The 13,827-nt window shown below is 59.4% G+C and overlaps 1 protein-coding gene across 3 annotated transcripts in view; it reads left to right on the plus strand.

The window, feature by feature from the left end:
* Window positions 1-10,286: 10,286 nt before the first annotated feature.
* PLEC (plectin) overlaps window positions 10,287-13,827 on the plus strand; it is a 94,913-nt gene continuing 91,372 nt past the window's right edge. For all 3 annotated transcript variants that reach the window (XM_063131265.1, XM_063131268.1, XM_063131275.1), the window contains exon 1: window positions 10,287-10,491. In XM_063131265.1, the coding sequence (XP_062987335.1) occupies window positions 10,293-10,491 (199 nt within the window). In that variant the 5' untranslated portion in view covers window positions 10,287-10,292. The remainder of the gene's footprint in view (window positions 10,492-13,827) is intronic.

A 13,827-nucleotide genomic window follows, 5' to 3' on the forward strand; every position in this document is an offset into this window, starting at 1 on the left:
TCTCTCCTGAGTGCCTGAGCTGAATGGGCCACCGAGCAGAAATAATGAGGGCAAAGCCAAGAGGCCCCACCTGGAGGCCGCCCAGCTGCCGTGCAAGTCGTGCTGACATGCATGCACACATGTGCACAAGCCTCCTGGTGGGGTGGGGAGGCCATACCTGAAAGGACCGTCAGGGCTGAGGTCTCCCTCCCCTTCCCTTCCCCCCCACCCGCAGAGGGGCTTCCGGCCTGCCCAGCTACTTTGAACCTCAGAACCTCAGAAGAGCCCTAATGCTGGATCAGCTGTCGGCCAGGGACCCACAAGCAGGGCCCAGCTGCAACAGCACCCTCCCACCCATGTTCCCCAGCAATGGGTGTGCCTAGGCTCAGTGCTTCGGATGCCGGAGGTTTCCCCTCTGCCCGCCTCCACTCGGCCTCTTTGTGTTTCCCTTTTCCAGGAGAGCAGCTGGGAGCATCCAAGTCCCAGGGCCCCTCGGAGGTAAGCTGGCCTGCCTGCACTGCGCCCTGCGCCCTGAGTGGCCCCTGGTCCCACCCTGCAGCTCTTCCTTTGCCTGTCCGCCCAGTGTCCCCCCTCCACTCGCCACAACGCTGGCAGCGCTGCTCCTCTGCCCGCGGCCCCCTAGAGCCTGGGCCTTCGCCCATGGGGGCCTTTGCAGACGGTGTGGCCCTCCTGCCCAGCCCAGAAAGGGAGCCATCAAGGCACTCATTGTCTGGACGCTTGACGAGGGCAGCCGAGTCTTCCCACGGAAGGAAGGCTCTCAGTTGGGGAGAGGGGGGGGTCCACCAGAGACTGGCATCCTGCCCCCACCCCCAGTGCACTTCCAGTCTCTCCCAGGGTGGGACAGGGCGGGGGAGGGGAGGGGAAGTCCCCACGATGGAGGGCAAAGGAGCAGGGGGGGGCAGTGTAGCCACGTTGTCCCGTGATGCTTGCCACCCACAAGCCTGCCCTTTTTTTGCCCCCCCTCCCAGAAGCGACGCAAGAAGACTGCCAAAGCAAAGCCGCCTCAAAGCCGGAGGGACCAGGCGCTGCTCTCAGCCCCCCTCACAGCAACGAAGCAACAGGTACAAAGGGAGGCAGGGCGTGTGGGGGGCGGGGCTCTGGCTGGAGCGGGGGCTGAGGCCAGCTGGGAGCTCAGCTCCACGGCAGTTGATGGTGGTCTCCTGCCGCAGATGCTCAGGCCCAGCTCCGCCTGGAGGGAGGGCGTGGAGCGCAAGGAGGCTGATCTGATGTGCGGCTTCAGATGTTCAGGGGCATCTCAGTAATTGTCCAGTGTTATCTGCCACCTGCTTTGAAACTTTGGGTTGAAAGTCATAGAATCATAGAATACTAGAGTTGGAAGGGGCCTATAAGGGCATCGAGTCCAACCCCCTGCTCAAGGCAGGGATCCACCTGAAAGCATCCCTGACAGGTGGTTGTCCAGCTGTCAGTTCACGGATGTTGCAGTGAATCAATACTGCGCACGGCCAGATGGGAGATCCCTGCCCCAGGAAGCATACAGTCCAAAGTCGGGCAAGGGACAGGCGTGGAAGAGGCAGCAGAGCAAGGGGTGGATGTGAGCAAAGGCAGCCACGCAACGGCATAGTCCACACACACCCCGCCTCTGCCCCCCCACCCCTCACCCCAGCCCTGTGGCTGAACTTTTTGCCTGTCACGTCTCTTGTCTCACTTAGGAAAGAGAGAAGGCCTGATCCTGCCAACTCCCTCCGCAGTTTGTCTCTGTTCTGGGATTGCAGAATTAGCTGCCTGTTGTGTGCGGGTCGGTGCAGAGCTTGCAATCAGAGCCCTGCTAGAGGTTGTGGTACCACCAGTCCCATGATGCAAGGCGTTGTTGTTGTGTGTAAGAAGAACGACTCACCTTGGGAGAGAGCAGGGTGGATGGCTGAGCCCACGGGAACTTCTGGTTGAAACGGGGCTAACGATTGTGCAAATGGGACTGCAAAGGTGCCCTTTGAGGCAGAGGCAGGGGGCAGATCCAGGTTGGGGGGGTTGGGGGGTTGGTTGGCCCAGGCACCCTCAATGGGCCCCTCCCTCAAAGAGTCTAGCTTCTCACCACCCTGAGTGGCTTCTAGTTGGTGGCTAGCTGAGAGGCATGATCCTGGGGCAACCAGGCGGTGTCGGCCGCAGAGCCCGCCCACCTGGCTCGCTCACTCGCAGTCCTGGGCTAGCTCTTGCTCTTGGGCCAGCTGCAGAGCTCACAGGACAGTTGTCACCTTGTGGCAGAGAGTCCCACAGACTCCCGGGTCGGCTCTGTTTTGTGCTGCTCTGTGGGAGCTGGAGGAAAGGAGAACTGGAGGGTCATTTCCCTTCCGACCCCCGTGCTCTCTTTCCCTCCCCTTCCCCGCCGCCATCCTGGCTCTCTTGCTAATTCCCTCTGCTGGCATTCGCTGCCGTGCGCAGCCCCCAGTGGGCACTGGCTGTGAGGGGCAGAGTGCCAGGGTGGGCACAGCCAGGCTGCCTCGCCCCGGGGCCATGGGTGGGGCTGCCGGGCGGAGGTTGGCTCCGGACAGCATGGCCCTTGTTCTCGGTGCCAGACGCGCCACTCCCTGTTCCGATTCTCCCCCACCCCACTATTTCAGGGGGGCCGGACCCTGGCCATTTCCGCCATGCCTGTTTTCTCTGCCTTGGCGAGAGCTGCAGCGCCGGTGGTCTGCCTTCGGACACTCTGAACTCCCCTGGGGGCTTGGATGCAGCCGCTCTTGGCCTGCCTCTGCTGCTGCTGCTTCAGGAGGCCTGTAGGTAACACCCTGGGGCTGGGGAGGGGGCTTCCGGCCACATGGTCTCTGAACGGATGCGCTCCTTTGCCTCCCAGAGCGGCGGGTTGTATTTCTGCCCAGCAGAAGGGCTGCACAAGGCAGAGGCGCCAGCGCAAAAGGAACAAGGAGTCTGGGGGCTTCGCTCTGGGGCAGCCTTTCCTGTGGGGGGGGCACATGCCACTGCTGCTGCTGTCCGTGGTGGGATTGGCAGGGGCCTCTGCCCCCCCCTCTGGGCTTCAGGGGGGCTGGGAGGCTGGGGTGATGCCGTATGAAAGGCCTGGGTTTTTTACAGCACCTGAAGGCAGCGACACGTGGGCCCCTCTGAGGGCAGGATTGGGTTGCTGCGTCCCGTCTGCTTGGGGCACTAGAAGAGGCAGCCCCCTCTGGCCAGGTTGGATCAAACAGATCCCAAGCAGAGACAGGGATCGCCTTGGCATCTGCTTCCAAAGGGGGGGGGGCTGGGGGCTGGGGGGGGTTTTCTCCTGGCACAGCTCGTCACGAGAAGGGACAGTGTTGTGCTCCGAGCTGAAGGCGCTTCTGCCTCCGTTCCACTGCTGCTTCCCACGGAGTCCTGCCCATCTGCGTCTTGCACGGCTGAGACCCAGCCCACGCTCCCCCTGCCCGGTCCCAGGGGAGGGGCTGCTGCAGGTCACTGGGAGGGAACGACAGGTGTAATGGGGTCCGCGAAAGGGCAGAAAATAAGGCCTGCCCCCCAGCCGCAGACGCACTGCAAAGGAAGGTTGGGGCAACCTTTGCACTTGAGGGGTGTCCTTCCTAACACAGAGGCTCAGGGCAGGTTGAAAGACACGGACTCCTGACAAGCTCAGCACCCTGCCTGGGTAAACCGAAGGGCAGCCTTCACTCCCTGAGTAAAGCAGTGTGTGTGTGTGTGTGTGTGTGTGTGTGTGTGTGTGTGAGCTCAAGGGGGGGGGAGGCAGGTGGGGAGGGGGGGCAGCATCCGGACATGGGCTCTGATGAGCGTCTGAAAAGCGCCGCCGGGCGACTGTGTGTGATCCTCTGGGTGAACGTGTGCCTTCCCTCTGGCTGCCGGGAGGTGGCTAGTGGCCCTTGGCATCCAAAGGCCAGCCCCGTCCCTGGGCTGTGAGACCCTCTATGTGAGGTGGGGGATCACAGAGGGAGTGCGGGGGCGCTATGAGGCAATGGACAGATTAAGGGGACCAGGAGCAGCGTGGATTTCTGGGGGCAGCTCAGCTAACGTGGGAGGGGTGTCACGTGAATGCCACGTGCTCCCCTCAGCTGCGCAGGTCACGGTGACCGTGCTGTGCTGGCACGTGTGTGTGTGTGTTAGTAGGAAGTGGCGAGGGGGTGGGTGGGGCTGCTATCCTCCGCAGCCCTCCTGGGGAGTGGCCATAAGTCATACTTCTTTGCCACCTTTATTTTTTGGCCACTGACCTTTGAGACATTTAACAAGCAAGCCGTTCCCCTTCACTGCGTTACCTGGCAGGCAAGGCCGCACCAGTGGAATACCTGACTGTGGTGTGGTTGTTAAAAGCCTGGCCAGGGCAGTGGGGCCAGACAGAGCGGGGGCCCACTCAGGCAGCCGGAGCAGGAGGGCCCTTGAAGTAGGGCCCTTGGAAGAGCCCCATCCGCCCCGTGAGGCCTCCAGAGCCTCAAAGGACAAGCTGGCTACAATGGGGCTGCTAGGTGCACCCCTCTGCTAAGCTGTGCACCTGGAGAATTGGGCCCAGCTTGCTCCCCTTGCTGCGCTTCCTGCCACGCTCTGTCCCCCATGCCCAGGAAAGGAAGGGGAGGAAGGAGCCCCTTTGCAGGACGCCTCTGTGGCCTAATGCGGAGCAAGGGCTGAAGCAGACCAGGGCCTCGCTTTGGGTCCTTTGCCTTCCTCATCTGTGGAAGCTGTGGAGCTTGGTTTCTGAGGGGGAGGGGGAGGGGGAGGCTCAGCTACTACCTGGCCCCCGAGAACACTGGCACCTAATGTTCTGGGATAGGATGGTGGCCAGGAAAAGGTGTCCCTGCTTGCAGAGAAAGAGTCCTCAGGCGTAAAGGCCTTCTCATGTGCAGTCTTCATGAGTAAGACTTCTGCAGAAGGCCTATAATGACCTGCAGCTGAGTCTTGGGTGGGGCTACGGGAGCTTGGGCCGATGAGCCTCAGTCTTCAGCAGGGACAGCTGCTGGAACAACGCTTGTGCACAGCTCCGGCCTCTGCTTGCATGCGTGCTGACTGTCTAGCCCTTGCCCCACTGGACCCCCTTGTGTTGGGCATTGGCTGCCTTGAACCGCTGTGTTTGGACTCGACCGTGCCTGGAGATTTGCCCTCTGATTGAGCCTGGCAGGCTTAGGCCATGGACTGCCTTGCAGAGTTGCCCTTGGGACTGTCCCCACCTAGGCCTTTCTGAAAAGACTCCACTGCCCCTGGCACAGCCACACGCCCTTCTGTTTGGCAAGGCTCGTGGCCCCATTTCGCAGGCAGGCCCCAGAGTGAGAGCAACAGTGAGCCGGGAGGGGCCAGCTGGGCCTTTTCTCCGGAGCTCTGCTGCTGGCGGATCTCCCTGTGTGGAGGCCGTCTTGGCCCCCAGTCTCAAGGACTGCCAGTTCCCTTTAGCTGGGAGGAGAAGGAGCGCGGGGCTTGCAGGCAGCTGCAGCCTTGGTTTCGGACCGGCTTCAGATTGGCTGTGGAGCGGGCTGAGGCCTGGAGTGGCTTCTGCCTTCCCGTTCAGCAGCCCAAGCCTATGTAGCGAGTACAGAGGAAGGCGTGTTCAGAGGAGGGCAACCAGGATGATCAGGGGTCTGGAAACAAAGCCCTATGAAGAGAGCCTGAAAGAACCGGGCATGTTTAGCCTGGAGAAGAGAAGGCTTGAGGGGAGACATGATCGCACTCTTCAAAGACTTGAAAGGTGGTCACACAGAGGAGGGCCGGGATCTCTTCTTGATCCTCCCAGGGTGCAGGACACGGAATAACGGGCTCAAGTTAAAGGAAGCCAGATTCCAGCTGGACATCAGGAAATACTTCCTGACTGTTAGAGCGGTATGACAATGGAACCAGTTACCTAGGGAGGTTGTGGGCTCTCCCACACTCGAGGCCTTCAAGAGGCAGCTGGACAAGCATCTGTCAGGGATGCTTTAGGGTGGATTCCTGCACTGAGCAGGGGGTTGGACTCGATGGCCTTGTAGGCCCCTTCCAGCTCTGCTGTTCTATGATTCTATGATTCTACTGCGGAGAGGCCTGGTGCCTCCAGAAGTGCACAGCAGGGTGGGCAGAGCGGACGCACTGTCCTCCTCCCCTTAGGGTAATCAGTCAACTCCCAATCTGGATCAGGCCCGCCCAATTGCAGGCGATGCTTGCTTTCCTGGGGTGCAGCCATAGTTTGAGGGAGGCCCCAAGGGAGCCCTCCCGTGGTGCCCTGGGTGAGGAGAGGCGCAACTCTCTGATGCCACTGTGATGCAGTGTCGATCCCTGGGTGTGGTGATAGCACAACATGTTGGCACTGCCACAGGGCTAAGGCCCGCTGGGCGATGCCCGGCAGCATGGAGGGCTCATTTCCTGGCCTGCTGGCTGAAGCAGAAACGGGAGGCTCTGGGCATGATCCTGGGCCTGTGCAGGGCTTGGGCCAGGAGGGCTCCCTCTTCAGCCATATGACAGAGAGAGAGAGAAGGGGGGGGGAGGGAGGGAGGGAGGGAGAGACCTCCATTTCCCGGGGAAGGCTGCCAAGGGTGTGTGTGTGTGTGTGTGTGTGTGTAACGTTGTGGTGGCTGGATGGGCTCCCTCCATTGTGTGCAGCTGAATGGGAGCTATTTTGCTGCCAGCCTGCGCCCTGGTTAATAATTCATCAGGCCGTTCAGTGCTGGGCGGGTGGGGAGGCGAGATAGACACATGCTCGCTCTGTCGCACACTCACACACGCACACACATGCACACGCCCTGCAGGAGCTGCAGTGCTCATCGGAGGAGGAGGAGCCTCGGCTGCAAAGGATCCGCTGCAGGTTGCCAACACAAGCCCAGCTCTCCGCGCTGCTCCTGGGCACCTTGTGACGTCTGCCAGGTGCTGTGCCACCCGGCAGGGTTGTCCCCTCCCCATGCTGGCCGCCGGTAGCCAGCTGCTGCTCTCTGCCTGCCGTGTGGGGCTTGCCCTGGCAGGGCTTCCTGACGCCACCGCTTCTGCGAGGTAGGCAGTCATGCTTCCCGGGAAGGAGAGCGGCACAGCGCGCCCAGGCCCCCGGAGACGGTGAGTGGCCCCCGGGAGATGCCCAGCTGCCATCCGCGGGGGGCGGGGAGGAGGGTAACCTGCGTGTGGCTGTCAGGGCAGGAGGGTGCTGGGATCAGGGCCTGGGATGCAGCCGGCCTCTGCTCGGCTTTCCCTGCTGTGGCAGTGGCCGTGACAGGAGGGGGGGGGGGGCGCTTTGTGCTCTCTGCTGGTCTGCTCTGGCCTGCAGCAGCAGTAGCGGAGGCGGAAGCAGGTGCCTGCTGGGGGAGCAACCGGGGCTGGCTCATCAAGGCCCTGCCGGCCTGGACAACCTGGCAGGAGGCATTCTGCTCTGGGAATTCTGCAGAATGGCACCACACGGCAGCAGTGGCAGCGGAGAGGGCAGGCTGCGGGCTCTGGGGGGGGGGGGGACTGAGCAGGGCACTGCTCTTGGGCGTCTCCGTCTGGATCATCCCAGGCCCCGTGGGCCGTGCAGGTGCAAAGGGGGGGGGAGGAGGAGAGGCTGCCCCCTGCCCCGAGGCAGGGCTGGCGCGAGGAGCCAGGCATGTGCTCCGGCCTGCCGGGCTGGTTCCTGCACCCCTGCCCACGGCAGGCCAGTGCAGGTGGGGCCCAGAGCTCTCCCATTGGTTCTTTCCTTCAGCGGGGCAGGGCAGGGCCCCCTTGCAGCCCAGCATGGGGTGAGTGAGCCAAGCCTGGGGCAGCCGGGGCATGAGGGTGACTGCCAGAGCTGGGCCAGTAAGGTGCGGTCCGTCGGCTGGGCCTTTCCGAGGGGACAGGTGCCGCCCTCCCCTTCCCATCAGCTGTAAGGGGGGGGGTCTGCTGACGACACCTGTGCTCTCCTCCCCCTCTCTGCTGCCGCTTGGTGCCCCTGAAGCTGTGTCCATGGCAACTGCAAAGTGCCAAGCAGCAGACAGAGCAGGAGCTGTCAAAGCTTCCCCCCTGCCCCCCCCCCGGGCGCTTCTGCAGTGGGGATGTTGACCCCCCACACACACACACAAACGCACACACACTTCCTGGGACAGGCTGCCTGATGGCCGGCTCTCTCCAGTGCCGGAGGGAGGCATTCAGGGGTGGGCCTTGTGTGGGGAGGAGCCCTTGGGTGGGGTGGGGGGGCTGGTGCAGCCCCCTTGAACGATGAGGGCTCCTAGGGGTGCTGGGTGGGCCTGGACCCCTGGGGTGTGATCCTGCTGAGACTGTAAGGTGAGCAGCCCCCTGCCCCGCCCCCCGCCTGTGTCCTGATTGTGCTGGGCTTGCTTCAGCAGCCCCGTGCTAGAGAGAGGGGTTGAAGGAAGGTCAGGGTCTAAGACCCCACCCCCACCCTCCCGGGATGTATGGGAAGCCGCATGGAGCCCTCTGCCGTGATACCCCAGCTCCTCATCCCTGCGCTGCCAGAGTTTGGGTTCCCCAAAGGCCATCTAGTCGAGCCCTCGGATGTGCGGCTGAAAACCGTGTGCCCAGAGAGGGATGGGGGTGCACAGGGCAAGGAGGGGTGCAGGAGCGCCCAGGAGGGGGAAAGCAGGTGTCGGCAGAGGCGCACCCAGGTGCAACGCGCTCGTGGGCGGGTGCAGGATGGAGGCTCCTCGCTGAAGGGCTGTGCCTCCGCAGTGGCATCTGCCGCCTGCCTTGTTTGAGGCGCTCTAACTGGCCCTGTGACTCCTTTGGCCGAGAAAGAGAAAGGGCGTTCCCCCCTCCCCCACTGGAGGTGGGCTGATGGACTAAGGCAGATCAGAGAGTGGGGAGGGGGCTTCTTACATGCTCAGGTTTGGCCTCAGTGTCACATTTCTGAAATGTGCGGCTTGGCTTGCTTGCACGAGCCCCTTGGGACTCTTTGGGGACACTTATTCCTTCTCCCGGAGCAACTTTCAGTCCATTTGGAGGGAAGCAAACACACATTTGAAACACAATGCCGATGGGCTAGGCTGGGCTGGGAGCAGGCCTCTGTGCAAGCCTGGCCTCCCTGCCTGCTCCTGGCCACCACCTCTGCTCAGCACAAGGAAGCATCTGGACAGCTTCCCAGGATGGACTCTTTCAGGGAGCCAAGCTGGGCCTTGTGTGGTGCGGAGGGTGACCCTGTAGAAAAGAGGACAGGGCTTCTGTATCTTTAACAGTTGCATAGAAAAAGGAATTTCAGCAGGTGTCCTTTGTAGGCATGCAGCACCTGGTGAAATTCCATCTTCATCACAACAGTTAAAGCTGCAGCAGCCCTGCCCTCTAGACCAGATACCAAAAAGGGCAGGGCTCCTGCAGCTGCAAATTTCACCACACGCTGCATGCTTACAAATGACACCTGCTGAAATTTTATTTATTTATTTATTACATTTTTATTCCGCCCAATAGCCGAAGCTCTCTTTTTCTATGCAACTGTTAAAGATACAGGAGCCCTGTCCTCCTTTCCATGTGGCCACCCTAACCAGTGGTGCAGAAACTGCCAAACCTGCCCAAGGGTCCCCTGCTGGCGGCTCAGTGTTGGACTCAGAGGTGGCGGACCCGGCTCTCTGGGCCAAAGGTTGTTAGCTTGCTCTGGGCTGGCCCTTTGCTTTGATCCTGGCAGAAAGCCTGTCTCAGCCCAGCCTGGAGGATGAGCAACCATAGAATAGAATAGTAGAATCATAGAATAGTAGAGTTGGAAGGGGTCTTTGAGGCCATCAAGTCCAACCCTCTGCTCAATGCAGGAATCCACCCTAAAGCATCCCTGACAGATGGTTGTCCAGCTGCCTCTTGAAGGCCTCTAGTGTGGGAGAGCCCACAACCTCCCTAGGTCACTGGTTCCATTGTCGTACTGCTCTAACAGTCAGGAAGTTTTTCCTGATGTCCAGCTGGAATCTGGCTTCCTTTCACTTGAGCCCGTTATTCCGTGTCCTGCACTCTGGGAGGATCGAGAAGAGATCCTGGCCCTCCTCTGTGTGACAACCTTTCAAGTCCTTGAAGAGCGCTATCCTGTCTCCCCTCCATCTTCTCTGTTTGGGCCAGTCTAAATGCAGCTGGCTCTGTAGGCAGCTGTTCTCCCTGTTTGTGGCATGCCACAGTCTGGGCTGTCTTTTGGGCGGGGGGCGGGGGGGCTGAGCCCTGGCCCTGCCTCATGGCAGAGTGCTGGAGGAGATGCCCTTCGTCCCCTGGTGACTCTGGCAACAGCTGCCCGGCTCCTGGGCTCGAGAGACTGCCCGGCCCTGCCCTGCCCTGCCCTGCCCTGCCCTGCCCGGGTAGAGCAAGCGGCTGGTGCCAGGGGTGGGACCGTGGGAGTGGCGGCTGCAGGGCTTAGGCAAAGCTGGCCGCTCCCCCGGGGCCAGGCCTGTCTGTGGCGGGAGCTGCCAGGCCCCCCTCGCCTTGACGCTGCCCTTCGCTTCCCTTTGCAGCAGGTGATGTCTGCCCGGCGGAAGGAGAAGCCGCGGATGGCTGAGGAGGATTCCAGCGGCGGCGGCGGCAGCAGCGGCTCCCCCAGCCCCGGGGACACCCTGCCGTGGAACCTCCCCAAGCACCAGCGCACCAAGCGCACCAAAGCTGCCGCCGGCAACGGCACGGTGCTGGACCCCGCGGAGAGGGCCGTCATCCGCATTGCAGGTAGGGAGGGGCTGGTGGCGTCCCGGGGCCGGCGAACTGTGGGTGACCATGCCGATACGTGGAGTGGCGAAGTTTGCAGGGCAGGGTTGGGCAGGAGGGCCAGTGACGGTCCAGGGCAAAGGTCACCAGGACCCTTTGTGGGCCACTCTGTGTCACGTGGGGGGAGGGGGCTCCTGACTGGGCAGCTGCAGCCCATTGGCAGAGAGCACCCGGGCGGCCCGTGTGGGGGGAGCGGCGTTGGGCCCTTTGTCGTGGACTGAGAGCAGGCTGTGCCTTGTGCGGAGCGGCAGCAGCATCCCAAGAAGGTTGGCGTGCTGAGATGCTTCCGTGAGCCAGTGGCCACGTGTCCCAGGACGCTCCCTGTAAAACGTTGGCGCCTGAGGAGCCGGCCGTGCTAACAGCAGCTCACGCGCGCTCTGCCTGAGCAGATGTTTCAAGCCACTGCCTCCCATTGGCAGAGGACGGGTGCCTGCGTGCCCCAGGGAAGCGTGGCTGGCCCCCGGAGTCACCGCGGACTGCTCTGTCCGGGCTGCTTGGCTGTGATGGGGCTGGAGGGCTGGGGGCTGCCAGGGCCCTTTGATGCCCTCCAGCATGGAGGTGGTGGTGGTGGTCTTGTGCCGTGATGGCAGCGGTACTCAGGCAGCACCGCCTGCATCAGCTGCCTGGAACCGGAGAGTCTGTGGAGCTGGACTGGGGCTGCTCTGCTGCCTGAAGGTGTTGTGGATCTTAGCTGGGACTGGGGTGCGCATGCGCACATGCATGCTTTCAGGCTGCGGCTTTGTACATGCCTTAGTTACATCCCGATTGGATTACTGCAATGTGCTCTGCATGGGGCTGCCTTTGAAGACTGTTCGGAAACTTCAGCTGCTGCAAAGAGCTGCAGCCAGATTGCTGGTTACAAGGAGCAGACAGCTCCCCTGGCTTCCGTTCTGTTTCCGGGCGCAATTCAAAGTGCCGGCTGTGGCCTATAAGCCCTGTACGGCTCAGGTCCAGGTTATCTGAAAGATGGCGTTCTCCCGTATGAGCCTGCCCGTGCCCTGACATCTTCAGGGGAGGCCCTTCTCTCGGTCCCACCACCATTGCAGGCATGCCTGGTGGGAATGGGGGAGAGGGCCTTCTCGGTGGCTGCTTCAGTGCTCTGGAACTCCTTCTCAGGAAAGATAGACTGGCTCCTTCCTTGGTGTGCTTCCGGAGGCAGGCAAAAAACTTTTTGTTCCGGCAGGCCTTTGGCGAATAGTCTGGACCTCTTGTTCATGCATCGGGCTACTTCAAAATTGTCATTTGTATTTTAAATGTTTTAATATTGAACCACATTTAATTATATTTTTAACTTTTGCATATTTCTATTTTTATGTTTTAATAGTATATGTTTTAATTTTGTAAAAGCCGCCTTGAGGCCCAGTACTGGGGAAAAGTGTGAGGTACTACTACTACTATTTTATTTATTGATTGATTTATTGATTACATTTTTATACCGCCCAATAGCCGAAGCTCTCTGGGCGGTTCACAAAAATTAAAACCATCATAAAACAACCAACAGATTAAAAGCACAAATACAAAATACAGTATAAAAAGCACAACCAGAATAGAAACCACACAGCAAAATTGATATAAGATTAAAATACAGAGTTAGAACAGTAAAATTTAAATTTAAGTTAAAATTAAGTGTTAAAAAGTCTTCAGCTGGCGACGAAAAGAGTACAGTGCAGGCGCCAGGCGGACCTCTCTGGGGAGCTCGTTCCACAGCCGGGGTGCCACAGTGGAGAAGGCCCTGCTCCTATTACGAATAGTACCACCGCCCTTTGCCTTCACTTTCCACTTGCCTGCTGACCCCGGGCCCAGGCTTCCTGGCAGGTGGTTCCATGTGTCACCGTTTCAGTTCTAGGAAGGGCAGAAGAGCCACCGTAAGCCTGTCCCCAGAAGTCCAGTTTCCTCCTAGAACAGCCTTCCTCAACCTGGGGTGCTCCGGATGTGTTGGACTACAACTTCTAGAATGCCCCAGCCAGCTGATGCCTTTAGAAGGACCTAAAGGCATCAGAAGAGCCCAGGCGCTGGGTCTGACCGGAGCGGGCCTCTCTCGGCCAGCATTCTGTCCCCGCGGTGGCTGACCAGGGCCCCCGATGGAAAGCCCCACCAGCGGGATGGGAGCACAACAGCACCCTGTTGCTCGTGTCCCCCTGCACCTGGCCTCCCTGCCTCTGAGAGTGGGGAGGATATAGAACCATGAGGACGAGTAAACACGACCAGCTCTCTCCTCCACGAATGTGTCCAATCCCCTTTTGACGTCATCTGATAAATTGGTGTCGTCAGGAAACTTGGCCACCTCTTTACTCAGTCCTGATTCCAGATAATTTAAGAACACGTTGAAAAGCATTGGTCCCAGTACAGAACCCCGTGGGACCCCAGAGTTTACTTCCCTTCATTACGAGAATGCTCCATTTATCCCTGCTCTCTGCTGTCTGATGATTAAGCAGTCACTGATCCATCAGCGGACCTCTCCTCTCACGCCGTGGCGGTTCAGGGTCCTTTGCTGAGGGACTTTGGCAGAAAGCCATTTGAACGTCCCAAGTGAACAATGTCTACCCAAATACCCCTCCCCCACATGCCTGTTGACGTCCTCAAACACCTTTGCAGAATTTTTCTTTAGCAAGACGCATTTTTCTGTTTGCTTGATAATGTTATCTTTTGTTTTATCTTTCCACCAATCAACCCAGGATAAATGTTGAGCACTTCTCTGGATACCTTAAAAAAATAATAGTGCTACATTGGCTGCTTTTCCAGGCCTCTGATTCAGGGGCTGATCTTTGTGACACATTAAATATTTTTATTAGAAGATCAGCAGTTTTCTTTTTTGAGTTCTTAAGAACTCTCCAGCGTAGGTCAATTGGGCTCTGGCCATTTGCTTACTTTCACTCTGTTGATAATGAGGTCTCAGTCTCCCCAATGTGATGCCTCCAGATGTTTTGGACTACAGCTCCTGTCAGGCCCAGCCAGCCTAGTCAGTGGTCAGGGATGATAGGAGTTGTAGTTCATACATCTGAAGGGCACTAGGTTGAAGAAGACTGGTTTAGAACCTAATCTCTTGTCAGTGTGGCCTGCCTCAGTTCTTCAGATGCCTTGAAAATATTAGTTCAGGTACTGGTATGTTCAACGTCTTCCTCAGTGAAGACAGACTCAAAGAATTCGTTCAGCTTCTCTGCAATTTCCTTATCCTCATTGAGAACACCTTTAACTTCCTTGTCATCCAACAACTTCTCTAGTGGCCTATTTCCTGTATTTATTGTTGTTGCCTGTATAGTTCTTTTCAGCAATATGCTCCTCAAATTCTTCTCTCTC

Source organism: Elgaria multicarinata, chromosome 7 (genome assembly GCF_023053635.1).
Source record: "Elgaria multicarinata webbii isolate HBS135686 ecotype San Diego chromosome 7, rElgMul1.1.pri, whole genome shotgun sequence".
Classification (NCBI taxonomy): domain Eukaryota; kingdom Metazoa; phylum Chordata; class Lepidosauria; order Squamata; family Anguidae; genus Elgaria; species Elgaria multicarinata.